The sequence below is a fragment of the Anolis sagrei genome, chromosome Y (assembly GCF_037176765.1).
Source record: "Anolis sagrei isolate rAnoSag1 chromosome Y, rAnoSag1.mat, whole genome shotgun sequence".
Lineage (NCBI taxonomy): Eukaryota > Metazoa > Chordata > Lepidosauria > Squamata > Dactyloidae > Anolis > Anolis sagrei.
In genome coordinates this window covers 25,322,422-25,350,165 of record NC_090035.1, presented here as the reverse complement: position 1 = coordinate 25,350,165, position 27,744 = coordinate 25,322,422, and the positions used below count along the sequence as shown (strand labels likewise).

The 27,744-nt window shown below is 45.3% G+C and overlaps 1 protein-coding gene across 2 annotated transcripts in view; it reads right to left on the bottom strand.

The window, feature by feature from the left end:
- Positions 1–1,594: 1,594 nt before the first annotated feature.
- Positions 1,595–27,744, bottom strand: part of LOC137094705 (caskin-1-like) — a 223,643-nt gene continuing 197,493 nt past the window's right edge. Inside the window, exons 10-20 of one of the 2 annotated variants that reach the window (XM_067462172.1) lie at positions 26,165–26,282; positions 22,549–22,653; positions 22,071–22,192; positions 20,098–20,197; positions 17,085–17,182; positions 16,668–16,778; positions 15,894–15,995; positions 12,884–13,022; positions 8,635–10,737; positions 7,575–7,989; positions 1,595–6,180 (exon numbers count right to left, since the gene is read on the bottom strand). In XM_067462172.1, the coding sequence (XP_067318273.1) occupies positions 6,084–6,180; positions 7,575–7,989; positions 8,635–10,737; positions 12,884–13,022; positions 15,894–15,995; positions 16,668–16,778; positions 17,085–17,182; positions 20,098–20,197; positions 22,071–22,192; positions 22,549–22,653; positions 26,165–26,282 (3,510 nt within the window). In that variant the 3' untranslated portion in view covers positions 1,595–6,083. The remainder of the gene's footprint in view (positions 6,181–7,574; positions 7,990–8,634; positions 10,738–12,883; positions 13,023–15,893; positions 15,996–16,667; positions 16,779–17,084; positions 17,183–20,097; positions 20,198–22,070; positions 22,193–22,548; positions 22,654–26,164; positions 26,283–27,744) is intronic. The other variant, XM_067462173.1, reaches the window with a different exon arrangement.

Genomic DNA, 27,744 nt, shown 5'->3' with positions numbered 1-27,744 from the left:
CATAGAAAAAAGAAGGAAGGGAAAGAGGAAGAAAGGAAGGAAGGCAGATTGCATATAAAATGAGGGTGAGAGGGAGGAAAAAAGGAGAAGGGATGAAAATGGAAGGAAGGAGAGGAATGGAAGGAGGGTGGAGGGAGGGAAAGAAAGGAAAAGGAAAATGGGGGTGTCATGACCGAGATGTTTTCACCTAAAGGGAAGTAAGATGTTCACAGCTATTGACTAAAGTTGACTATAGTCTACACCTGTGAATCCACTGGAGTCTCCTCCTTTTGAGGTTTTTAGGCATAAACTGGATGGCCATCTGTTGGGAGGGGTTGGATGATATCTTCCTGTCTGACAGAAGGGGGCTGGACTGGATGGCCATTTAACTATTATGAGTCTGATAATAATAATAATAACAACAACAACAACAATAGTAATAATAATAGGTGATAATTGATAATTATTGATTTTGTCTTCCTGTCTGGCAGAAGGGAGTTGGACTAGGTGCCTTTAGGTCCTTTCCAACTCTACCAGATGGCTTTTAGGGTCCCCTTTTATGATTCAGAGGCTGGATGGCCATCTTTTGGGAGGGATCAGATGATGTCTTCCTGTCTAAGAGAAGAGAGACTGGGTGGCCTTTATGGGTCTCTTCCAACTATATGAGTCTGATGATGATGGTAATGATGACAATGGATAATGACATAGTAATTCTATCTTCCTTACTGGCAGAAGGGGGTTGTACTGGATAGTCTTTAGGGTCCCTTCCAATTCTAGGATTCTGTGATTCAGAGATTGTTGGGAGGGGTTTGATGGTGTCTTCCTGCCTGGCAGAAAGGAGGGGGCAGTACTGGATAGCCTTTGGGGGTCCCTTCCCACTCTAGGATTCTATGATTATAACCACATCATCCATTAACAAAGTACAATATGAGACCTAAGGAGATATTCTCAAAAAGGGGTAAGTAAGCTTTGCTTAACTCATTAAATCACTTTGTGTCATTGTTGTGTGTTGCCATCGTGAAAGGGACTTCCTTGAAATCCCTTCTGAAACACAGGATAACTCAGGAGTAAAGGAAATAACTGAACCAGCTTTCTTTTCCCATCCAACAAAAGGTTTTTAACTTACTGTTTTTGGAAAACAAGCCGGGTTAAGACCAACATTTGGATGTCACTTCCAGCAAAACAGCCCAGATTTCCTCTTTGGTCAAAGCAAAGGACTTCAATAAATGCAAGAAATGGGCCATTTTCCTGGGTGGAGAATTAGTGGTGCAAATGCACAAAGCACAGCCTCATGAAACAGGCCTTCAAATAGCTTTGTTTCTATTTATAACCTCAATAATAATAATAATAATAATAATAATAATAATAATTGATAGACCATCAGTGTGTTTCCCCTCCCTTCCCCCTTTAAATAGTTATAGTCAGACACTGTTTTTTTTAAATAAGAGCAAAATTCTTTACAGTACCACAGAAGCCATCAAATAATAATCATAATCATAATAATACAGGTGGGACGCATGAAGCCCGAAAAAAGGAGGATTGGCAGCAAGATGCATAGCTCTGACAGGATGGGAAATACAATACACTTTCCATAACTTAATCAATAAAAATATTATATATATATATATATATATATATATATATAGCATTAGAATCTTGGAATATTTGTTTTTTTTTAAGATACATTATTAATGTTTTTTTCTCTCGTTTCTCTTTACAACAAGTATTTATTTTAATGTTGTCTCTCTCTTTATTAAGAAATCTTGAAAGTTGTGCCAGAACATTGTTTCAGAGATAGCAAAGACAGACATATATATCTATATATAGATATATATGTTGCATCTGGAATAAACCGCACATTGCGGAAAATGCCATTTTGATTTGTTTTTTAAATTAAAAATACAACTGGACTAACTCCCATTTCCGTATGTTAAATATACAGCTGCGTATAGACAAGAGGTACTTCCACACACATGCATTGAAAGGCAGACTTACATACATACATACATGACGCACGCATACATTTAAAAAAAAAGAAGGGAGAGAAATGTAAATTGTCAAGAGATGAGACTCAACCCAGAAAAGATTCATAAAACAAGGCACATCCTTTGATATATTTTTTGTGTGGAAAAGAACCTGACAAAAACAAAAACAAAACATCTCCATAGAAACTGAAAAAACGATACCTTTTTGTCTCGAAAACATTGTGCTACTCTTTTTAAATGATCTCAACCACAAAGACACACAGCTGATTATTGTTATTATAAGTCTAATAAGTCACACTAAATTCCAGTTCTTTCAAATCTCTGAATATACAATTAATAATATTATTATTTTTAAAATCTTTTCTTTCATATATATTAAAGTCCTTTCTCTCTCTTTTTTTGTATTTAAGGATCAACAGGGGGGGGAAAGAAGTCCCATCTTAAATAGTTTCTGTCAATAAATCAATACTCCTTTATGTATATAGCTTATTCGTATTTTGTCCCTCCCTCTAGCTTCCCTCCCAACGAAAAGAGCTTCGGTTTTGTTTTTTGCAGAGAAAAAAGAACATTAGTAAAACAAGGCTCTTTCAGCCTTTGCACAAACAACAACACAAAAACCCAACAAGACTTTTATCTCTTTCTTTTTTCCAAACCAGTCACTAAACATTTTAAGTCTACAGAACAATAACCAGAAGTGAAAAGGGTTGGAAAGACTTTGGACGACCGAGAAGTGTTCCTGTTTCTGACTTCAGCTCCCAGCATTCCTGGCTGTTGGAGAAGCTGGCAAGGGCTTCTGGGAGTTGAAGTCCAAAGTACCCAGATCCTTTCCCAAAACAACCCCGGCCTCCTTTTCACAGTTTCCTTTCACTCCTATTTTGTTGGAGGGGTTCTGAGTCTTTTTTAGTGGAAAGAAGATGGCAGAGGAAGAGAGAAGGAAAGGAAAAGGCTTGAAAGGTTGAGTGTCCCTTTTTCCAAAACACTCCAAAACCAAGAAAGTAAAGTCTTTGCTTTCTGATTGTTTCTAATGTTCACAAACTTGGTTTAAAGCACCTATGAAACATAAAAGCATTTTGATGCACAAAATTGTTTAAAATACTGGGCATAAAATGACCCCCAACTGTCTCCACAACGTCTCTATGAAACATTAAATCAATTTGTGTTTAGACTTTAAAATCCCGCAAAACAATACTCCAAAATCTAGAACTGAGAAAGTGACATCTTTGTTTTCTGGTGGTTCGGGGTTCACAAACATTTTTTTCGTGCACAAAATTATTTTAAAATATTGTGCATAAAGTAACGTTTGATATGAAACATGAAAAATCCAAAATTGAGAAAGTGCTATCCTTGTATTCTGACTGTTTCCAGTGTGCACAAACTTGGTTTCATGCACAAAATTATTTAAAATATTGGGCATAAAATAACTTTCAACTATCTGATAACGAGGCTGTGTGCACTTGATGTATATAGAACGTAAATTAATTACAGAACCTATAGGCAAAGACGGATATTCCAAAATCCAGATAAAGATCTAATAGGCAAATACTTCCGATCCAAGCATTTCAGAGAAGGGAGACTCAACCTGTATTTAAAGGCTATGATGATGCTTTCAGAGGCAAGAATGGGAATCTCTTGGATAATGGGATTATTACTGACTCAGGAAAATCTTGTAACTGCATCATGGAGAGAAAGTAACTCCTTCTAGAAGAAGTCAGAAGCTAAGCGTAAACGCCATTACATGGAATGGATATGAAAAGTGAAGTTAAACAGCAGGGTGACGCTATTGGAGGGATGAAAATATATCTCAGAAGATGCCAAAAAATGGGGAAATAATGCCCACGAATACCGTGACCCAAAAGGCCTTTGGGACACAACACAATTGTTGTAGAGGTGGGAATCCATCCGATTTGGAGGAGCAGCATCCTCACAAGGTTCAGATCAAACACAACCGATTGAAGGAAGATAATAGATATGAGAACCCATCAAAAACACTCAAAATCCTTCTTTATGAGGGGTGATAATCTCAACATTCTTGCAAAAGGTTTAAGTATAACCATGATGAGGTTCGAGTCCAGTACGACAATGCAACTCATCTCCAGCATGAACTGAATTTGGGCATGAAAGCAAGGAAGGAAAGAAGGAGGGTGATGCTTAAGAAGGAAAGAATGGGTATTCTATCATTGGGTCACCCCAAATTTGTGCTCATTTAAGAACGGTGCCAACCCAGGAAAAGGCAGCCAAGGAAGATCTCAGAAGACCCCATACATGGGATGTATAAGAACCACAGGCCAAGCGGATCTGTGATTCCTTTAACATTCAGACGCTTCCTCTGAAACGACTTGCGGCGTTTGAACATTCTCTGCTTGCAACCAAAGAGAAGGGAAGAAAGAACGATTTGGAGGAATGAAGGGCAACCCATTACATTCCACAGGCCTCCTTCATGAAAGCAATGCCATGCTACCATTTGAAACCTGCTCCACTAATAATCTTATAGGAACCTCTCAATCTGGCAAGACACCGTATCCCACCCTATAGTAGTTTCTTGTGGATTGGGGATACTCCCTATTTGCACACATTGAAGCCTGACGTTAATCAGGAGGAATTTCTAACCACCTTTTTTCATATATAACCCAAAGCTATTTCCCCAAAGACCTGCCACTCCAAGGCCTATCATCCCCTACCTTTTATTCAGTTGACAGCTGGCAAGAACAACCAATGCCCTGTCAAACCAAAGACTGGAGGAAAGCCTCAGTTCCAAATCTCCTCCCAACTAACAGCTGCAATTCATTCAACACGAATTTGCTTTCGGAATATCAAGAGCATGAAAAGGAAGAAGAGTTCCTCCTCCGCCAAACCTTTGCTAAAAGAGACCTGACCCACAATCATCACGGTTTTCACAAAACCTGGTTCCGTCCCTCACTGAGCCCATTCCTCCTCTTAGGAACAATCGCATTGAGAATAATAATAATAAGGAAGGCTGGGATGGTTCAAACTCTTTGGAAACGATTGCCTCGAAGCAAAGGGAAAGTGCAACGTAAGTCCCTCATGCTCAGAAGTGCCCTTTACCTAGAGAGATATAGATCTACACACATACACACACACACACACACATATATATATATATATTTAAGGGAAGGAGAGGAAAGGAAGGAGTCGGGAATAAATCTTCTTCTATGGCAGCGGCAAAAGCCACTGGGGGATATTTACATAGGGATTTTGGGCCAAGAGGTTTTTAATTTTTATCCCTTTTTCGGTCATGCAAAAAACTGTCCCAAAACTGGTGCTTTTCAAGGAAAAAGGGAGTAAAGGAGCGTTAAATATATCTAAAATAGCTCGGAAGGGAACCAAAAAAAGTCTCACAGTCACATCTTCATTATCATCATCATCATCACCAGGAGCAGACGAACACCTTTTTGGGACAAAGAAACGAAGCATGCAGTGAGACAGAAGCCACTGGGGCTTTCCCATATCTTCCGGTGTTTTTTGATAATGGAGAGTAATATCCGCAATTGCTCTAAGGGACAAAACCGACACAGAAAGGCGAGAGAAAGAGAGAGCTGTTCACCAAGATGAAAGAAAGGTCGACCCCAAACGGAAAACGAGAAGAACCAGAGAAAGACTAATACTTATTTCTTCTTCTTGTGCCACACATTTGGACTGCTAATACTTGTAGAGTGGGGAAAGGGAGGAGATTTAGAAACACTTCCCAAATCCAACGAGGGAAGAGAAGGAACACCGGCACTCGTTTGCACCTCCCAGGGATCGGAAGAATTGCATTGGCCCTTTGACTTCATTCCCAGGAAGAAAAACAGCATCGTTTCCCCGGAAGTCAAGAGGTGTTTCGGCCGGGAAGAAGGGAGAAACAGAAAATGACGAGACAGAGCCCCTTGATTGATTGTTGTTGGTGGCACTGATCTCTTCTGCCAAATGTAAGGGAGGGAAGCATCTCAAAAGCCCATTTCGGCACAATCCTGAGGTAATCGTATCTTCATTGTGCAAACCTCAAGGGATGGAGAGGAAGGGGGGGGGGGGGTCCGGGTTCTGAGGAGGTCTTCCGCAGAGATGATTGTGCCCTTGTGTCCTTGGCTGGTCCTGAGGTTGGCGGGGGTCATCAGACAACCCTCACTCCAGCATGGCGTCCAGCTGGTCAGCCAAGTCGTCGAACATGCTTCCGATGTCGTCCAGGATGCTCACCGTGCTCTTGTTCTCTGCAGCTGAACTGAAGCACAAAGGAAAGGAAAACACCAATGACCTTCGGGTTTTTTCTCCACCAATCCTTTTTACCACCCACTTTGTCTATCACTCCTTTCCCTGTACTCTCATAGTCTGAGCCAGAAAACATCTCAGTGTTCTAGGCATTTCCCATAAAGTACACCATAGAACATCTCAGTGCAAGAAACACAAACTTTGCTTCCGTCAACCCTCCTCTCCATTCCCATACCCTTCCTCCAATGTCTCACTCTGAGTATTGCCTATAAGACAAGCATTCCCAAAATCCAGTTACCCTACTCACTAGGATCTAATGCTCACATTTTTTGGCTAAATGACCTAGCCAAAATGAGGGTGCACATGACATCTATGTCATACGGTCATCTTAGTGCTGAGCCAAAACAAAAACAGAAGCTACTTCAGGAGAAGCTGGAGTTCCTCTTTGAGGGACCTAATTTCTAATTTAATTCCCACTACTCAGTACAATGTGATGCTGGGATTTGTAATTTAGTGAGCCATCAGCATTCTTTGGCAGTAAAACTACAGCCTCCTGGTTCCGTAGCACCAAACCAAGGCAATTAAAATTGATTCATTCTATAGCATAAATGCATCCTAAGGTTTTTGGGGTTTTTTGCATTGATGGAAGCTTTGATGTCCTAACACTTTTGTTTTTAGAATCATAGAATCCTGGAGTTGGAAGAGATCTCATGGGCCATCTAGTCCAACCCTCTGCCAAGACACAGGAAAATCGCATTCAAAGTACCCCTGACAGATGACCATCCAGCCTCTGCTTAAATGCCTCCAAAGAAGGAGCTTCCACCATTCTAAGGAATTCTAAGCAGGCATCAACTGTAATTCACACCATTTTTGGCTAAATTACAAAGAGTGCACTGTTTGCCTCCGTACATTACATTAGGTTTCAAGGTTTTAAAACATCCTGCCTCTGTGCATTGAATAAATATAGATTATGTTTGTGGGTTATGTTTTGGTTGTTACCATGGTCATCATTGACCAGACAAAGACCAAAATTCCACTCAAAAAACCTTCACCTTGTAAGCAGCACGGCTATTCCAACAAAGCCACTGACCAAAGCAGAATAGAAGGGGACTATGACTTCCCTCAATCTAGACCTTAGCCTTCTATGAATGCAGCCTAACACTACATTGGTACATCACATTTCTGGCTCATGTTTTGATCCCTTTCACATGGACTGTTTTCAAGCCAGGCATCACCCATCCTAGCCATAGGAAGTCTAGGATGTTCCTGAAGCTACAATGACACCCAGTCAACCCTCCGCCATTTTCTGGCTCCCACCCAATGCCTCGTCCACCAAGCACCTTTCCTCCTTAGCAAGCTTTTGGTCCTCCTTCTCCATCCCTATCCTGGCTCCCTTGTGCTCCTTACTCTGCTGCCTGACCGTCCTCCTGTTTGATCTTCTCCTCCACTGCTTGCAGAGCTGCTGCCAGGGAGGCACTGGTCTCCTCCAACTTCTGGTGCACACACTCAGTGCTGCTGGCCACGCTGCTCTCCACTGAGGGCCCAGCCATAGAGGGCCGCGGAGGCTTGACTGGCACCATATGGGAGGGGACCCCACTTCCACTACCGGGGGACAAGGGCTTTGCAGGGCTCGAGCAGAGCGAAGGAGGCGTGCTCGAGGGTTTGATGGCGGTGGGGCCGAGCTGCTTGGCAGGCGATGGGGCCGGCGTGGAGCTAGCACTGACTGACTGGAGCACCACGTGGACCTTGGGCTTCGGGGCGGTGGGGGGCGGCGTCGGCTTGGGAGAGATCGGTGGAGGGGTCCCATGGATACGCTTCACTTCTGCAAGGGAGGATAACACATACACTGCTTTACCACTTCCTTATCTGTTTCTCAAAACCAATCCAAATTGAAGAATAGAAGAACTTTATCAAAAGAAGACTGTGCCTCCAAGCCCCATCCAAGAAGGAGACCATGGTTGATGGTATGAAGAACCACTGACAGGTCCAGCAGAACCATCAAGGACATACTCACCTGCCCAGTTCTTTCCATAGGTCATTCACTTAGGTGGCCCAAGCAGTCTCTGTCTGATTAACAAGCCCCAAACTAGACTGAAATGGATCTAAACAATCCATTTCATCCACTTGATCCATCACCTCAGTCAAGGTGCTGAGAAAATTGAACTCTGGTCCTAATGTTATCAAGAAAACAATCAAGGTGTCTGCCACGAAGCAGAACATCCCCCAGGAAACCTGGCTAAGATGGAGTTTCCAAGGATCATCCTTCAGTCCTTGAACATCACCTGCCTCCCAATTATTGCCTAATGTTTATAATTCGCATATAAGTATATTGGTGTGTCTAAAGTTCATGAACATGCAATATCGACATTTCTCAGATATAGGCGAAAAACATGAACAGAAGTGGTGGGTGACCCTTGATCCTTTTAGTCTGCCCCAGCAAGACTACATACCCAGCAAGACCCCTTACCTGGACTCCCTGGGCCTGGAATCGGGGCCTTTTTGGAGGTTGGCATGGGTGGGCCCAAGACCTTCTGGGGTAGGACAGGCTTGGGAGAAACTGGCGGCTTGACAACCTTCTTGGGCTCCCCTTCCAGAGGAGACTGAGCTGTGGCGTAGTCATATCTCTCTTGCTGCTCTGCAGGGGACATGGCCTCAATGCTGCTCGTTTCTGAAGGTGGGCGGCGTTTGATGGTGGCTGTGCCATTCTGGTAGACTGAGAGTGGGGCGGGCTCCTGCTCCTTGTCTTTCAACTTTGGCCTCCTCTTGACTGTGTCGGACTCGGTGAGGAGGAACTTGATGCCATCCTGCTGGTTCTGCTTCGCCCGGATCCTCCTCTTCAGCGTGGCACTAACTTCCACCTTAGAGAGGTCGCCATGCCGGTGGGTGAGGGACAGGGCCTCGGCAGCTTCACCCCTGGCCACCCCCATCTGCCTAGGCTGTTGCCTGATGGTCAGGCTGCCCTCCTCTGCAAAGGGGATATTCTCCCCAGAAGTGTTCTGCGGAGCCCCTCCATGTTCAGCCCTTGGACTGCTCTCTTTGGATGTCTCAGACTTTATGCTGTCGGAGCGCTCCCGCCGAGCGGCGGCCACCAGCTCTGTGACGGGGCCACTGATTGTGCGTCGGCGATTGACCACCTCCCCATCTGGTCCAATGGCATCTTTGTGCTTAACGGAGGCCATGACGGTTGCAACACGTGCATGATCCGGACTGACCGGGTGCAAGGCTGCACCAGGCTGTAGATAGTAGCTGTCAGGGCCTTTCCCAGCTCCGGGTGGCTTTTGCAGGACCAGGCCTCTCCCTCCACCACCGATGGAGGACATTTCCAACATGGCGGCAATGCTCTTAACATTCCCGGCACTCCCCGTGTCCACAACACTGCCAGAATCACTGGCCCACCTCTGCTGCTGCTGTTCCTCAGGAGGCTCCAGACCCTCTTCCCCTTCCTTTCTGAAATCGTCAGACATGTTGGTGTTAGAGATGGCTGAACTGGACCGCTTGGGTGGCAGCGGCGGAGGCCCCTTTTTCTTTGGCCGAACAGCGAAGGACTGACTGCGGTTGACGTTCTTATCGCCACCTGACTGGGCACGTACCGAGTGGCTGCGCCCAACCCTTCGCTGCACAGTGGCGTATGGCCCAGCGTCAGGCACCAGTAGTTCATCCCGCTCCTGCTCACTGTCTGACACAGTGTAACGATTAAGGCTGTGTGCCCTTTTTTTCGGCCGGCCTGCTTCCTCTTCACCTTCCTCAGCCTGTGGCTGCAAGCACAGCACAGGCACTGAGACAGGCAGCACTGGCACCGCTTGCGCTAGGGGCCCTGTGATGTGGCTATCTCCCTCCACGGGCTGTGGCATGACATAGGCAAAACCCCGGTGCGTGGGAGACTGCGGCAATGAGTGGGGAGACATGGGACGGTTGGACTGCGGCAACGATTGTGGCGTGGGTTTCACCTTGGCGTGTGGCATCCCCAGGATCTGTGGCGAGGAGGGGTGGGGCTTGGTGGGTGTCTGTGGCAGAGTGTAGCGGCCAGCAGAGGGGGGGAAGGATTGCCGGGGCTTGCCGGGTACCGGTGGAACGCTGGCCCTCTTGACGCTGTGGCCATGGCGCAGCGTCCGGACCTCCTTGGGCAACGTGGCTGGGCTCTCTTTCCCATCCTCCACCAGGTACTCCTGGCTCTTTGACATGGTGCCGCTGGAGGGTTTGGGTCTGTCACCCAGGAGCTCTTGGGAGCTGCTCATCTGCTTCGCCCCCCCAGTCAGGCTGTTCTCATGGGACAAGCGGGGGCCATGGCGGTAGGCTGTCCCTTCGTGGAAATGCCCTACATGATTGCCCTGCTTCTCAGGCCCCTCCTCGCCAGTCATGGCCACCTGCAGCTCATTGCTCAGCTCGCTGTCCTGGAAGGTGGTCATCTTGGGTGACTGGCACTCAGCTGACTCCTGCTGGGGCGACTCGATGGCCACCGTGTCTTGTGGAGACCCTTTCTTCTTCAAGGTGCCAGACTCGTACTTTGCGAACTCAGCCTTTTGGATCTCTGCCAGCTTCTTCACTGCCAGCATCAGCTTCTTCTGATGACCTGAAGAGGAGGAGGAGACATTGGGAAGGAAGAAGGGGAAGAAAGAAAGGATAGTGAGTCCGTCAGCACAAGGACTTGGTGGCCACCTTGGACCCTAAAGTGGCCTTCAGGCCAAGAGCCTTCTCATTCTCCATGGTTCTTCTCTGGTTGGTTGGCAATGGGCCATCTAGGGAAGGAGTGGACAACTATGAAAGTTCACTCTTTGGGGGCCGTTTTAAGCCATTTTGAAAAAAAGCCTCTCTTGGGCTTATATTGACCCAGATTGTGCCCAAAATCTGTCTCCAAAGCCCTTTTTTTGACCAATATAACAACAACAACAAAACCTTACTACAAGCTTCTACTTGCGGCTCAAGGCCAGCTACAACATGTCAAAATTGTTTGATGGCAGAGGCTTTAAAATATGGAAATGACTTCCTTATCCCCATACTTTGGGGACCAGTTTGTGGTCTTTGGGGTGCACCCAATATGGCCTTGGGGGCAAAATGTGGCCTATAAACTAAAGAAATTGTCCACTCCCATCTAGGAAAATACAATTCTATGAACATACATCATTGTGAGCTGAACATCTGTATACCAGAGGGAGACTCCATTGTCTAGCCAGACATGGTTTGGACCAGCGTCCAGTGGGTTCTGCTGCCCCCATCTAGGTTAAATCCAGTCCATTTATTAATTCAAATATTTCTTTGTTTATCTTTTTTGCATGCTGTTATTTACAACCTGCCCAGGACTGCGATAGCAACACTCAACCATGTGAAACAAGATGCAAAGGAACAGCTTCTCCTGGCTCGAATGGTAGAGGAGGACCAGGTGCTGGGTTTAAGCCAACATTGGTCATCGGAACAGATGGAAGGTTGGAGCACATGGCAACGGCTTGCAAAAATAAGCGCGTTTGCAGGAGACAGCTAAAAAAGGTTGAGAGCCTGTCGGATTCTGGAGGCTGCGTTTCCCTCGTCGGCAAGAACCCTGTTGCTGCATTGAAAATGGCTCTTTTTGGATATGTAAGTCAACTGCTGTTGTGCATTTAGGGAACAAGCAGCATCAAGTATATTAATGGGAACCTAACAGTCAAACAGCCTGGTGCAATGGGCACTCCCTGTTGCCTCGAGCCGCAAGGAGAATAATATTACTATTACTACTATTCTAATTCCTAACTTCTTGTAGTGATAGACTATCAAGTCAACTCAAATGTATGGCCACCCTACAAATGAGAGGCCTCCATGTAATCGTGCTAGGAATGTGGTTTGCAAACCCGTGGCAACTGCTGCTACTTTGGTAGAGTCTTTCCACCACTGTGGTGTCATGGTTTGAATGTCGGACTACAGCTCTGGAGGACAGAAGTTGATTTTCTGCTCAGCCATCGAAACCTAAGGGTTACACTCTCGGACACAGAGACCCCCATCTGCCTTAGAGTCACCACAACAACAACAATAATAATAATAATAACAACAACAACAACAATAATAATACCACCATACTGGGTCACACACTCAGACACAGAGACTCCATCTGCCTTAGGGTAATAATCATCATCATCATCATCATCATACTGGGTCACACACTTTCAGACACAGAGACCCCCATCTGTCTTAGGTTCACAATAACAACAACAACAACAACAATAATACCTCACTAGGTCACACTTGCTCAGGGTCAGTGCAAAGATGCCATAAGTTGGAGTCTACTTGAAGGCACACAACAACAACAACAACAACAACAACCCCTTGACCCTCTGTTCTAAGGGTTACACTCTCGGACACAGAGACCCCCATCTGCCTTAGAGTCACCACAACAATAATAATAATAATAATAATAATAATAATAACAACAACAACAACAATAATAATACCACCATACTGGGTCACACACTCAGACACAGAGACTCCATCTGCCTTAGGGTAATAATCATCATCATCATCATCATCATACTGGGTCACACACTTTCAGACACAGAGACCCCCATCTGTCTTAGGTTCACAATAACAACAACAACAACAACAATAATACCTCACTAGGTCACACTTGCTCAGGGTCAGTGCAAAGATGCCATAAGTTGGAGTCTACTTGAAGGCACACAACAACAACAACAACAACAACAACAACCCCTTGACCCTCTGTTCTGTGGCCCATTGGGCCGCTAGCCGCTCACCCAGCTTGGTGATGCCGATCTCCTGCAGGTCCTCCCAGGTGATGTCGGTGATGAAGTCAATGTTCTCGTAGCCATTTTCCACCAGAACCTTGTAATATTGGACCAGTCCGATCATGGAGAGCCAGAGAGCCAGGTTGGCCTAGGCAGGGGAGGAAGAGAAAAATTCAGATTCTCATTTTTATTATTATATTTATTATTTATACCCCGCTTTATCTCCCCTGAAGGGAACTCAGTGACTTAACACAAAAGCATCAGCACAACCATTTAAAATATACAAACAATTTACAAACATTTGCATAAAATATATGCAAACATTAAAACAGGATTAAATATAAACACTATTTTAAAATTCCCAGTTAAAAAAACCATTAAAACAAATTCAAAGTTAAAAACCACAGTATCCCTTGAACTGATCTTAAAAACCATCATCTTGCCTGCCTGAATAAAAAGGTTGTAGCCTGCCGCCAGACTTGAGAAGAAAGGGTCTCTCCTGAAGGGGATCTCAGGCCTCAGAATGCAGGCTCATACAAGGGGATGCGATTGGCCAAATAGCTTGGGCCTGAACTGTCTAGGGCTTTAAAGGTAATCACCAGCCCTTTGAATTGTGTCCAGAAACGGATTGGCAGCCAGTGGAGCTGCTCTCTGCTCCTTGCAGCCGGCTCTAGTAAGCAACCTGGCTGCAACTCTTTGGACCAGCCTTTGAAGTTTCCAAGTATCCTTCAGAGGAAGCCCCATGGACAGCATGTTATAGTCAGTCATCCAGACGGGACGTAACTAAGGCATGGACCACCATGGCCAGTTCTCTCTTCTCAAGGAATGGGCACATTTGACACACAAGTTTTAATTGTGCAAAGGTCGACACCTGGGTCTCCAGGTTCAATGCCGCGGCCAAACTTTGACCTGTGCCTTTAGGGGGAATGTGACCCCATCCAGCACAGGCTGGATTCCTATTCCTTGGTATGCCTTCTGACTGACCAGGAGTACCTCTGTCTTGTTTGGATTAAGTTTCAATATGTTTGCCCTCATCCAGTCCATTACTGATGACAGGCACTGATTTAGGGTCAAGGCAGCTTCCTTGGCATTGAGTGTAAAGGAGTACTAGAATTGGGTTATCATCTGCATACATGTATTACCACGCTACAAAACTCCGGGTGACCTCTCCCAGCGGTTTCATGTGTATGGGACAAAATGGAACCCCACAGGTCAATGGCCATGAGTTCGAACAGAAATCTCCCAGCATCACCTTCAGGATACGGCCCTCCAGGAAGGACTGGAGCCACTGTAAGACAGTGCCCCCAAGTTCCATCCCAGTGAGACGGCCCAGAAGGATAATGTGGTCGATGGTATCAAAAGCCGCTGAGAAGTCCAGAAGAACCAACAGGAACATGCTCTCCTGTCTAGGTAGGACATCTACCAAGGTGACCAAAGCTGTCTCCGTTCCATAATCAGGCCTGAAACCAGACTGAAATGAATCTAGATAATCTGTTTCATCCAGAAATCCCTGGAGTTGGGAGGTTTTCTTATGGTTGTTGGCTGCATCATCCAAACTTCTTTCAGACCTGATTTCTAGCATTTCCTCTCCAGCATCCATTCCAGACTTGCAAAGGATTTTATTACATTTCAGCTCCCAAATGCAGCCTAAGGGAAGTTGAGGCCATTTCCGCCACAATGTTAGGCCCAAGAGAGGCATTTTTCAATAACAATCATTGAGCAGAGCCTAAGTGACATTTGGAGGGGAATTTTTTTAATTTGAAAAATATTTTCTTGGCCCTTGGGGTTCACAAAAAATGGTCCTATAGGCTGCTCTTTATTCTGAGCTACACTATACAGCTATAGCAATTTCACACCAGTTTAATAGGCATGGTTAAATTCTGCAAAATCCTGGGATATATAGAAGGGTGAGAGGTACTTAAGGTTCTGCGCCAGAGAGCTGTAGTTCACCTCCTTGAACTCTGCGGCTGCTCTTTTCTTTTCATAATATAATTTCTCCCAGTGGCTTGATCCCTTTTATGAGAAAATAATAATGAATTACTATTGTTATTGTAATTGCCTGTCTCTCCCTATGGCTTGATCTTCCTCTTTAATGAGAAAATAATAATAATAATTATTATTATTATTATTATTATTATTATTATTAGGTTCTTCTTCTCCATGGCTCCAAATGGTGAAGGTGTCATCCACCCAAAAATCCAATTCACAATGGAAAATGAAAATGAAGGAAGACCCCAGCCATTCCACAAATACATAAACCCATCTTCCTATTTCCAACAGACCTCACTACCTCTGAGGATGCTTGCCATAGATGCAAGCGAAATGTCAGGAGAAATGCCTCTAGAACATGGCCCTATAGCCCGACAAAACCTACAAGAACCTAGTGATTCCAGCCATGAAAGCCTTCGACAATACATTATTATTATTATTATTATTATTATTATTAGCCAGTTTCTCCCTATGGCTTGATCCCCTTCTTTAATGAGAAAAAATGATTAAAATATTATTATTATTAATTTATTGCCTGTCTCTCCATATGGCTTGATCTTCCTTTTTTTAGGAGAAAACAATAATAAATTATTATTATTATTATTATTATTATTATTATTATTATTATTGCTATACTATTGTTGTTGTTATCTACTGCCTGTCTCTCCCTATGGCTTGATCCTCCTCTTATAGGAGAAAAGAGAAGAAGGACAGAGGACAGAAGGAACTAGTAATTAAAACGCCCCCTCCCCACTTCTCTGCCCCAATATGCCAGGCTGCACTCAATGGGAAGCAATAAAAGAAAGGCTTTAATTAACATTGCAGAGAGCGACGTCTGGGTAAAGTGAATAGAGCAATCCTAGCAATTAGAGGAGGGCCGAACTCTCTAGTAAGGGCTTTGACGAGTTCTGCTAGTTCTGCCTCCAAGGAGGTCTGAAGCACACAATATGGAATCAAAAGAAAAATAACTGTTGTTAAGGAAGGCAGCAATCCTTTCAAAAGGAAGTATGATTCAACAAAAAATCCATACCGGTTTGTACTCTGGGAGGCATTTGGAAATATTTAGGCTGTTGATCTCAGAGGCAATCTTTTTCCGATGGCCAGGTTTGGTGACTCCGATGGCTGTCAGATCCTGTAGCAAATGCAAACATTATTTCATTTGATTTATATCCTGCCTTCTTCTCATACAGCTAAAGCTACAAAAGGAATAGTCGTCGGTACTGAAAGAGACCCCAAAGGAAATCTTTGGTTCTATTCCAACTCCAGATCATATTATTATTATTATTATTATTATTATTATTATTATTATTATGTTTATTTATACTCCGCTTTTTCTCTCCACAAGGAGATTCAAAGCAGCTTACATAAAAAGCATTTTATGGAGCTGCTGGGAGATACAGTCCAACGGCATCCGAAGGAATGTTGTATATGACTTCCGGTCTCCCAATTGAAGGAGACAAATGCCGGACAAGACCCGCTTTTACAAAACTGGGATCTTGAAATACGTGCAATAAGATATTATGGACTAATTTAGGCCCAGCAAAAAAAAAGGAGCATTCCCAATTTCTACATATAACACGGATGGGGCAAAAATGGACTGCAGATCTCTAAAACCTAGCTTCTGTGATTGTGGTCTTTATATTGTTTCTTCATCGCACAAGGGGGAGGCACCTGCAAAGCACAAGCTTCTTTCCCCATAGATTGCACTGCGGTGAGACTTAGTTTGGGGGTTGCATAACGCTAGGATGGTGCTGAGACAATGCATGTTCCCATAGCCTCCCTCCATTCTTCGGGTGGCTCTCACCTCGGGGGTCATCCTGCTGATGGTGGGGATGTCGTACCCGGCGTTAATGAAGTGGGGGGCGTAAAGCTGCAGCTGGAACTTGCAAAGCCACTGGTAGACGGCCTCTGAGCTCTGTAAGGAGAAGGAGGAAACAGCCCCATTATCCCCTGTTGATTTAGGGCAGGTATGGGCCAACTTGGGCCCTCCAGGTGTTTTGGACTTCAACTCCCACAATTCCTAACTGCCTATGGTAGTTAGAAATTGTGGGAGTTGAAGTCCAAAACACCTGGAGGACCCAAGTTGGCCCATATCTGACTTAGGGACACCCCATGTGTTTTGCAGGGTTTTCTTTGCCAAGGGACTACAGCTCGCTGCACAGATCACAATAGAGCATCCCTGTTGCTTTGCAATCTGTCCCAATCTGTGGGAGGGACTCACCTTCTCCTCCAACATGGGCTCCACCTTCTTCAGCTGCTGTTCGCCATAAGGCTGGTTCTGGAAAGAGGAGCCCCCCAGGCTCGGGGTCCAAGAAGTACCTGCCGCAAAACAGGTAAAGGAACACAATGAACCACAATGCCGGCCATTGTTGCAGGAGCCCGGTGTTTATGGTTTGGCAGGCAACTCGGAATGGCAAACTAAGGACTAAAGCTCAGCAGCATGGCCAGGCTCCCAAAGAAGGGTTGTTTCAAAGGCTCAGCCAAGGAGGTGCTGCAAAGCATTTTAGGTAGGTCAACAGGCTTCTCATGGTTTTCGCTGTTTGTTTTCTTTTCATATTTTCAATGTTTAATACCATTTTAACGCTTGCACTGGATTTTAAAAGGTTTTAAAATTATATACTGGATTGGGTCACATTTTAGAGGGATAAAGCAGGATAGAGATAGAAGAAGAGGAGGAGGAAGGGGAAGAAGAACGATAAAGAGGAAGAAGAGGAGGCGGCCGAAAAAGAAGAGGAGGAAGAAGGAGAAGAGGAAGAAGAGCAAGAAGAAGAAGCAGAGCAGGAAGAGGAGGACGAAGAGGAAAAGAGGAGGAAGAGAGAAAAGAAGAGGACAAAGAAGAAGAGGAAAAGAGAAAAGAGGAGGAGAAAGAACAAGAAGCTACGGAAGACAGAAGAGGAGGAAGAGGAAAAGAAGAAGAGGAGGAAGAGGAAAAGAAGAGGAAGAGGGAAAAGAAGAGGAGAAGGAAGAGTACGAAGAAGAAGAAAAGGAAGAAGAGCAGGAGTAGGAAAAAGAAGAAGAGGAAGAGGGAAAAGGAGACTAGGAGAAGGAGGGAAAAGATGAGGAAGAAGAAAAGGATGAAGAGGAAGAAGAAACAACAATAATGGCAACAATAGCAACATAGTTTCAAATTCTGTAACAAAGTAATACAGACCAGGGTTTCCTAGGTTGGAGTCATAACCACTAAAGGGGTATTGAATGGGTTTATTTATATATTGCAGATATACTCAGATGCTTTCCAAGTGCTTGAGCCTAAGAATCATAGAATCAAAGAGTTGGAAGAGACCTCATGGGCCATCCAGTCCAACCCCCTGCCAAGAAGCAGGAATATTGCATTCAAATCACCCCTGACAGATGGCCATCCAGCCTCTGTTTAAAAGCTTCCAAAGAAAGAGCCTCCACCACACTCTGGGGCAGAGAGTTCCACTGCTGAACGGCTCTCACAGTCAGGAAGTTCTTCCTCATATTCAGATGGAATCTCCTCTCTTGTAGTTTGAAGCCATTGTTCTGCGTCCTAGTCTCCAAGGAAGCCGAAAACAAACTTGCTCCCTCCTCCCTGTGGCTTCCTCTCACATATTTATACATGGCTATCATATCTCCTCTCAGCCTTCTCTTCTTCAGGCTAAACATGCCCAGATCCTTAAGCTGCTCCTCATAAGGCTTGTTCTCCAGACCCTTGATCATTTTAGTCGCCTCCTCTGGATACATTCCAGCTTGTCAATATCTCTCTTGAATTGTGGTGCCCAGAATTGGACACAATATTCCAGGTGTGGTATGTATGAAAACAAGTGAGACTAGGTTTCACTACAGATCCCACCCAAGACCAAGGGTACAGTGAAAGGATCATGCCCACAAGGGCTATGGCTACTTGGGTCATTCGCAAACTGTGAAACCTTATATTTCCTTATAAACTCTGTTCCTTGGATTACAATCCTGAGTCCTTTGCTAAACTATAAATCCCAGAATTCTGCAAGTGGTGGCACAGATCCCCAAAGAAGCTGGAATCCTTGGCAGCATATAGCCTACTGAGATAGAAAAAAAAAACAGCCTTGGAGATGGGGGGCTTCCCAGTCAGTGGGGCAGTGAATTTGCTCTGGTTTTCAGCTGGAAATTGCAAGGAGTGACTCGAGCTTGATCCTCCCCAAATAGGGCCTTCTTTAAAACCTTGGTGCTGATATTTCACCACAAAATGACACGGAAACCTCCTTAAAAGGAACACACGGCAAATTTTGCAAAGACAGTGGGGTCACCCAGCAGATGCTCACAGCCAGACCTGGCCAAAGATGGCAACCAAGGTGACCTTGAAGGCATATTCCTCCAAATATTTTGGCAACTGACCCTTTCACTTGCCAGCTGACCATCATGCAAGAAGCCCATCTAGATTGAGAAGGAGTTTGGAATTAGCCAGGCTTCCAAACATCATTATGTTTATGAGTCTTCAAACGCAGAAGAGAAAAGGAGGTCTGTTTCTCTCTATTGACCCCAAGATGCCCAAGCCTTTGATGTGCCAAATCCAGGAGAGCAAAGCTGAAGTCAGACTCACAGGCCATGGGCATCTTTGCTGGAAAAGACAGATCTGTATGGTTGCAAGCTAGAAGCCAAGCCTTCCATGTTCTCCTTCCGCCCCCAGTCCACAAAACAAGGATCTTCGCACTTCAAAGTGAGACATTTGCAAAAAAAAGAGAGGCTCTGAAGATGCAGGGAGATCACGACAATGCCATCTGCCACTCAAATCCTCTCACCTCCATCCGCTAAGGCTTTCCATAGAAAAGGAAAGCAAAAAAGGGGTCCTCCAAGACCACAATGTACCCCCAAAGGGGTTTTTGGAAAGGTTACACTGCCCCAAATTAGGCCTCGAAAAGGAGGGATGGTTCAGTTTCGGGAAATAAGAATGCAACGGCCATAAACATCTGTGCCAGATGGTTCCTCGGAACAGTGAAGGGAGGAGAGCCAGACGGGTGCATGTTTTTTTGGAGTTTGGAAGGAGGGGGTCCCCTATTTCTACCATTCATCACGATGCCAAAACATCCCCCCTCCTTTCCATCCCAGATCCCATTCCTTCTTCCCCTCCTGATGTTCCATACTAACCAAAGCAAGCGAAGGCATGGCAGCAGCAAAAAGGAAGGGTCATTTTAAAGGTGGCCAGAAAGGTCAGGAGAAAGCAGTCAAGAAGCAAAGCCCCAGCAGGAAAGGCAAGAGCCCAGTGCAATACGGAGCAGTGTCCATCCACCACGCACCTGTGGGCCCCTCTGATGCCGACGATGCCACTTTGGAAGGGTCTTCACCCAGGGAGGATTCTTGCACAGATGCCTTCTGGGAAAGGACTGTCGCCAAAAGCTGAGAAATGGAGGGGAGGGAAGAAACAGACGGCTGTCAGGGAAAGGGAAAAAGGCAGCGGAGGGAAGGACAGAGTGCTCCTCGGCAATTTTATCCCACTTATCTGCTGTTTTTTCAACGGATGCAACTAGAAAAATGTTTGGCAGTCAAATACCTATCCAGAGGAGTCTCCTTTCTCCAGGGTTGGATGGCCTGTGGGGGTCCCTTCCAACTATATGAGTCTGATGATGATGATGATACTACTACCACTAATAATAATACTAATAATAAGGATTTAAAGATAGAACTGAAAAGACTCTGGAACAAGCCAGTAAAAGTGGTCCCAGTAGTGATCAGCACACTGGGCACAGTACCGAAATACCTTGACCAGCACTTTAAAACAATTGGTGCTGCAAAATCACCATCTGTCAGCTGCAAAAGGCCACCCTACTCATCTGCACGCATTATTCTCCGATACATCACACAGTCCTAGACACTTGGAAAGTGTCCAACATGTGATCCAATACAAAAAAAATAGCGTAGTAATCTCGTTTGCTGTGTACTTATCTTGGTGTCTATCAAATAACAGCAACAACAACACACAATTGATAATAATATAGTAATTCTATCTTCCTGTTTGGCAGAAGGAGGTTGGACTGGGTGGTCTTTCAGTTCCCTTTTATGATTCAGAGGCTAGATGGCCATCTGTTGGGAGGGATCGGATGATGTCTTCCTATCTGGGAGAAGGAAGACTGCATGACCTTTGTGGGTTTCTTCCAGATATGATGATGATTATGATGATGATGATAGATGATAATGGATAATAATATAGTATTTCTAATTTCATGTCTGGTAGAAAGGGATCCCTTCCAATTCCAGGATTCTGTTATTCAGAGGCTGTATGATCATCTGTCGGGAAGGGTTAGAGGGTGTCTTTTTCCTTAGCAGAAGGGGTTGGACTTGATGGCCTTTGGGGATCCCTACGATTCTATGACTGTAAGGTTCTATGAACACAGTCCAGGTTGCCTTTGGGGTTCTCTTCAAGCTAGAGTGGAATATAAACTGCCAGGGAGTCCAGTGGCATTTCTATCCTCTTCTGAAGGATTTTAAGTAGAGGCTGGATGGCCATCTATCCAGAGTGTTTTTAAATGGTATCTTCCTTTATGGCACAATGGGATATGACTAGCTGGCATATGGAGGACCCTGCTAGCTCTAATGGGATGTGGAATGTATGGGAATACAATGAAGTATCCATCCTTCTCTGGAGGTTTTGAAACAGATGGCCATCTGTCAGGAGGGCTTGGATGGTGTCTTCATGTCTGACAAAAGGGGGTTGGTCTGGATGGCCCTTGGGGGTCTCTTCCAACTCTAGGATTCTAAGGAGAGCTTGGTCAATCCTTAACGGGAGATCCCAAGAGGGAATACAGGTAGTCCCCAAGTTATGAATAAGAAAGGTTCTGTAGGCTTGTTCTTAAGTTGAATCTGTTTGTAAGTTGGAACAGGTCCATTTTTTCAGTGTAATTCCATCCAAACATATATACTTTTAGCTTTGGACAGCATAGGGAAGGTTTAACACCCTTGTGGTGTTTGCTTTGCTCTCTGAGTCCTTGTTCAGATGATTTCACCTTACCTTCTGTCCTTTTTGAGAATTGGATTTTGAAACATTTGGCTTGTTGTGGAAACAAGGATTGGTGCTAAAGCTTCAGTGGAGACGTCTTTTCCTATGATAATAACTCTTCCAGGAGTGGACTTCCCTTCCAAGAGGCAGCTTTCTCTCACTTCCTGTTGTCTCAGCCCCATTCTTAGCCATGAGTTGTATGTAAGTCGGAAGTTTGTAACTCAGGGACTGCCTGTATACAGATAGAACTGAGAAGGGAGGTGCTAGGCCACTCACCTTGACCCCTTCTGCACCTGGATGGAGAGCTGTGTGGCCACCACTCCCAGTGCTTTGGCCGCTTCCTGTGCTCCGGCCACTAGCCACACTTCCGGTGCTGCCCACGCTGCTGCGGTCACCACCTGCCAAAAGGAAGGAAAGGGAGGGTCAGGAAGGTCCTTGATACCAAGGGCCCCATTCTATTCCAGGGAATTCAACTCTTTAATCCAGGCATGGGCAAACTTTGGCCCTCCAGGTGTTTTGGACTTCAACGTCCACAACTTCTAACACTGGCAACCTCCCATGTCTTTGGCGGTTTCTCTCCTTTCGACATCGAATTAAATATCGCTTGGAACTGGTGGCAAGCTCAGTTCCTCCTTGAATGGCTTGAAGCACCATGGCATCAACCCATCCGGTCCAGGGGTTTCTCCACTTTTCATTTCTGCAATTGCCTCCAGGAGCTACCAAAAGGGCCAAAAGTGTGTGACTCTTGTCTTACCTGCGTAGGACTTGCGGAGCACCCAGATCTCCTCGGCGGGCGCCGGCATAGAGGCGGGTCCCCCCGGTGACAGATGAGAAGGGCTGCCGTCAGACCCTCGGGAGCCTTTGGGGGCAAAAGGGCCGCCGTTGTCACCCCAGCGAAGGGAGAAGAGACAGGCCCAGTGAAGGGAGGGAGACAATGTGCTGCTCTGCGCAACCTCCCCTCCCAGCAGCCAGCCAACCATCTATCCCTTACCCAAGAAGGCAGCTCAATGCTATGGAATCCTGGGTGGTGTAGTTTTGGCAGAGAAAGCTAAAGACTTTGTGAAACTACAACTCTCAAGATTTCAAAGCATTGAGCCACAGCAAGTTTGGGAGATGAAACATTCAGTTTTAAGCAGCGAAAGCAAAAGTCCTTTTGGAACTAAATGAAATGGCAGATTAAGAGATATGAGACCTAAACTTGGGAGATGTAGTTTGGTGGGGCATTCCCACTATTGGGCAGTGAAGGCCAAAGACCTTGTGGAACTACAATTCCCAGGGTTTTATACCACCGAGCACGGCATGTCTGAGAGAGGTAGTTTGGTGAAGCATTCCCATTCTTGGGCAGAGAAAGCTAAAAACCTTGTGGAACTACAACTCCCAGGGTTTCATAGCATTGAGAAACAGAACAAGGGATATGAGACCTAAGCCTGGGAGATTTAGTTTGGTGTGGCATTTCGACTCTTGGGCAGAGAGGGCCAAAGGACCTTGTGTAACTATAACTCCTTGGGTTTCATTGCATTGAGTCACAGCAGATGAGAGATGTAGTTTGGTAAGACATTCACAGTTTTAGGCAGAGAAAGCTAAAGTCCTTGTGGAACTACAACTCTCAAGGTTCTCTCACATTGAGCCATGGCAGTGGAAAGAATATCAGACCTAAGCCTGGGCGATGTACTTTGGTAAGACGTTCCCACTCTTGAGCATACAAGGCTAAAGTCCTTGTGAAACTACAGCTCCCAGGATTCCCTAGCATTGAGCCATGGCAGTGGGAGGGGTAGCAGACCTAAGCCTGTGAGATATCATTTGGCAATCTTAGGCAGAGAAAGCTAAAGACCTTGTGAAATTACAACTTCCAGGGGTTCATTGCATTGAACCATGGCAATCATAGGCTGCATCTATACTATAGAATGATTGCAGTTCAGCACCACTCAAAGTACCATGGCTCAATGTTATAAAGTCCTGAGATTAGTAGTTTACACCAGCATGCTTTGGAAAAGAAAGCTAAAGAGGATGCCATTGCAATTAAAGGCTGCATCTATAGATGAATGTAGTTCAACTCCACACTAAATACAGAATCCTGGGAGTTGTAGTTTGCACTTTTGGGCAGAGAAGGTCTTGCAAAACTCCGACTTTCAATCCCCCCCTCAAAAAAATATCTCTAAGGGATAGGGGAAAGGGTAGTATTGGTGGGGGAATGGGATGGAAACTCAAAAGTGCAACAAAACAAATAAAGGTAAACAAAAGGTAAATGGAGGCAAGCCATGGAGGGACTACCTGGGTTGGCGGCGGGCCCTTCGAGGGCACCGTGGGGGAGCCAGCGGTAGCCAAAGGAACTGAAAGGAGGCAGATGATGGGGATTTGATGGCAGAGGAGAAAGAGGCAAAGGAGGCAGGGGATGATGGGAGGCGGAGTAGGAACAGGTGGAGATGATGGTGGAGATGAAGGAGGAGGGCCGGCCGTTGGGCAGGGAGGCCGGGAGGAGGAGGAGGGAGGTGGCCTGCCACGAACCTGGGGCAAAAGGGAGAGACAAAACAACAAGACAAGAGGCAGCAACAGGTGAAATGGGCCCCAAGGGGAAGCGGGAGTGTTCTGGGTGCAAATGTTCTACAAGGGCAGAATGCAATGCTCCACCGCTATCGCTCTGCTCACTGAGTTGTAGAGACAGAAGGGCCCCCCAAAATCCATTCTGCCCAACTCCTTTGTCATAAAGGAAGATGTAATCCAATCCCTCCCGACAGAGAGTCCAGCCTCTCCTTAAAAGAGAAGGAGAAACCACTGGACTGCCAAATACTGTAGAAGCATATGTCAAATAAAGTTGGAAGGGACCCCCAAATGCCATCCAGCCCAACCCCTTGCCATAAAGGAAGACACCACTCCTGACAGGTGGTCATCCTGCCTCCACTAGACTGCCAAATAGAAGCATATGCTTCTATTCGAGGGGACCCCAAAGGCCATCCAACCCAATCCCTTGTCATAAAGGAAGGCACCGTCCACTGGACTCTGAAATAGCATATGCCATATAGAGTTGGAAGGGGCCCCCAAAGGTCACCCAGCCCAACTCCCTTGTCATAAAGGAAGACGCCATCTAATCCCTCCTGACAGATGGCCACCCTGCCTTGAGAGAAAGAGATTCTACTGAATGCCAAAATGGAAGCATGTACCAGATAGACTTGGAAGGACCCCAAAGGCCATCCAACCCAACTCCTTGTCATAAAGGAAGGTACCATCCACTTGACTCTGAAATAGAAGCATATGCCAAATAGAGTTGGAAGGGGCCCCTAAAGGTCACCCAGGTCAACTCGCTTGTCATAAAGGAAGACACCATCCAATCCCTCCTGACAGATGATCATCCAGCCTCCAGAGGAGAAGACACCACTGGATTCTCAACTAGAACCATATGCCAAATAGAGTTGGAAGGGACCCCAAAGGCCATCCAGCCCAACCCCTTTTCATAAAGGAAGGCAATGTCCACTGGACTCTGAAATAGAAGCATATGCACACAAAGGCCATCCAGCCAAACCCCTTGCCATAAAGGAAGATGCCATGAAATCCCTCCAGACAGATAGCCACCCTGCCTCCATAGAAGGAGATTCTACTGGACTCCCAAATAGAAGCATATGCCAAAGAGAGTTGGAAAGGACCCCAAACGCCATCCAGCCCAATCCCATGTCATAAAAGAAGATGTCGTCCAATCCCTCCTGACAAATGGCCACCCAGCTTTCAGAGAAGGAGGCTCCACTGGATATAATTAGAAGGGAACCCCAAAGGCCATCCAGCCTGATCCTTTTCTGCCAGGCACAATGAAAGCCCTCTCAACAGATGGTCACCCAGCCTCTCCTTAAATGCCTCTAGAGAAGGAAGTTATATTAAACATATTCCACTACTGAACAGCTCTTAGTGTCTGGAGCTTCTTCCAAATTTTCTCTTTCCCTGGAAGCCTCTTTCAACCTCCAAGCCAGCATTGTATCCCAGACTCAATAATGCCATCTTTTCCAATATTTTAAACATGGCTCTCAAATCCCATCTTTGCCTTCTCTGTGTATATTAAACATATGCAGATCTTTAAAGTCACCCTTCAAAAGGATTATTCATGGCTTCCAGTTGGTGGCCCTTCTCCAGACCCCTTCCATGACACTATGTTCCTATTGATGCAGCCTAGAACCGGAGCCTAGAATTGCATTGGCTTTTTCAGCTGCTGCATCACACTCCTGGCTCATGTTTGGCTTGTGGTCCACTAAAATCCCAAATCCCTTTCACTTAATCTTTGGGTCTGATGAGAGGTGTGTCCTTGGGGAAAGTGGATCAATATGGGAAGCCTGAATGCTGACTAAAATCAAAGGAAGCCCCAATAAAATGGGGGGGAGACGACTTGCCAGTGCGTTTGCTGATGGCTTCCACTAGATTGGAGGGGAAGTAGCCCACATGGTCATTCCCAGTCCGGTTGTCATGGATACAGCCTTTCCACCGGCCGTCAGCATGCTGCTCCAACACCTGAAGACATTCATATAATCAGCCATATTTCATTTCCAATTATGGAAAAGGCAGGATGACATATAATAGACAATACAGGATTGGTGCCCACTGGGCACCACGGCCTATTGTGTACCAAAGTGTGCATTCATACATTAAAAGAGTGTCAGTGCACATTCACAGGATCCAATGCACATGAGGATGTGCTTGCCAGGGCTTTGGAAACCACTGCCAATCAAGACTGAGCATTGATGTCATTGGCACATTGAGGAGTGTCGCTGCACATCAACATACTCCAAGGCACATTAGGAGGCATTTGCTAGCTTTTTGCAACCCAAAATCAATGACAAGGAAGGCTAATGCCCATTGTGAGTATTGGTACACAGCCATAGAGTTTAATGCATTCATTGAGGAGTGTTGATGCACATCCATAGAGTTTAATGCATATTGGGACACACTTGCAGGACTTTGCAATTGGTTATCAGTGCCTGATGACTGATGCCCATTGGACATCACTGGGTATTGGCCAACCCTGGAGTGCATTGTTACATTCAAGAGTATCAGTGCATATTCATGGGGTCCAATGTACATGAGGATATGCTTGCCAGGGATAATGATAATGATGATAATGATGATGATGATGATGATGATGATGATGATGATGATGATGATGATATAGGACAACCTACTGCAACTTTCTAATTGGAGACCAATGCCAATCAGGACTGATGCCCATTGGACATGAGTGGGTATTGGCCAACTCTGGAATGCATTGGTACATTCAAGAGTATCAATGTACATTCATGGTGTCCAATGTGCATGAGGATATGCTTTCCGGGAATAATAATAATAATAATAATAATAATAATACAACTTGCTTGGGCTTTCCAATTGGAGACCAATGCCAATCAGAACTGATGCCCATTGGACATCACTGGGTATTGGCCAACCCTGGAGCGCATTGGTACATTCAAGAGTATCAGTGCACATTCATGGTGTCCAATGTGCATGAGGATATGCTTGCTGGAGCTTTGCAAATGGAGATCAATGCCAATCATGACTGATCCTTGTTGGACATCACTGGGTATTGGCCAACACTGGAGTGCATTGGTACATTAAAAAGTGTCAATGCACATCTATGGTGTCTAGTGTGCATTAGGATATGCTTGCCAGGACTAATAACAAGAACAACAACAACCATAATAATCCGATAATAATAATAATAATAATAATAATCTATTATTATCGACTTGTGATTTTGTGATATGAAATCCAGCATATACCATATACCTAGTTTGCTGTGACATACTTTGTTTTTGTGTCAGTAAAATAATAATCTATACATAATAACCCAATAATAATAACAATAATAATAATAATAATATATTGAATCTATTAATTATAATCCAATGTTGTTGTTCATTCGTTCAGTCGTCTCCAACTCTTCGTGACCTCACGGACCAGCCCACGCCAGAGCTCCCTG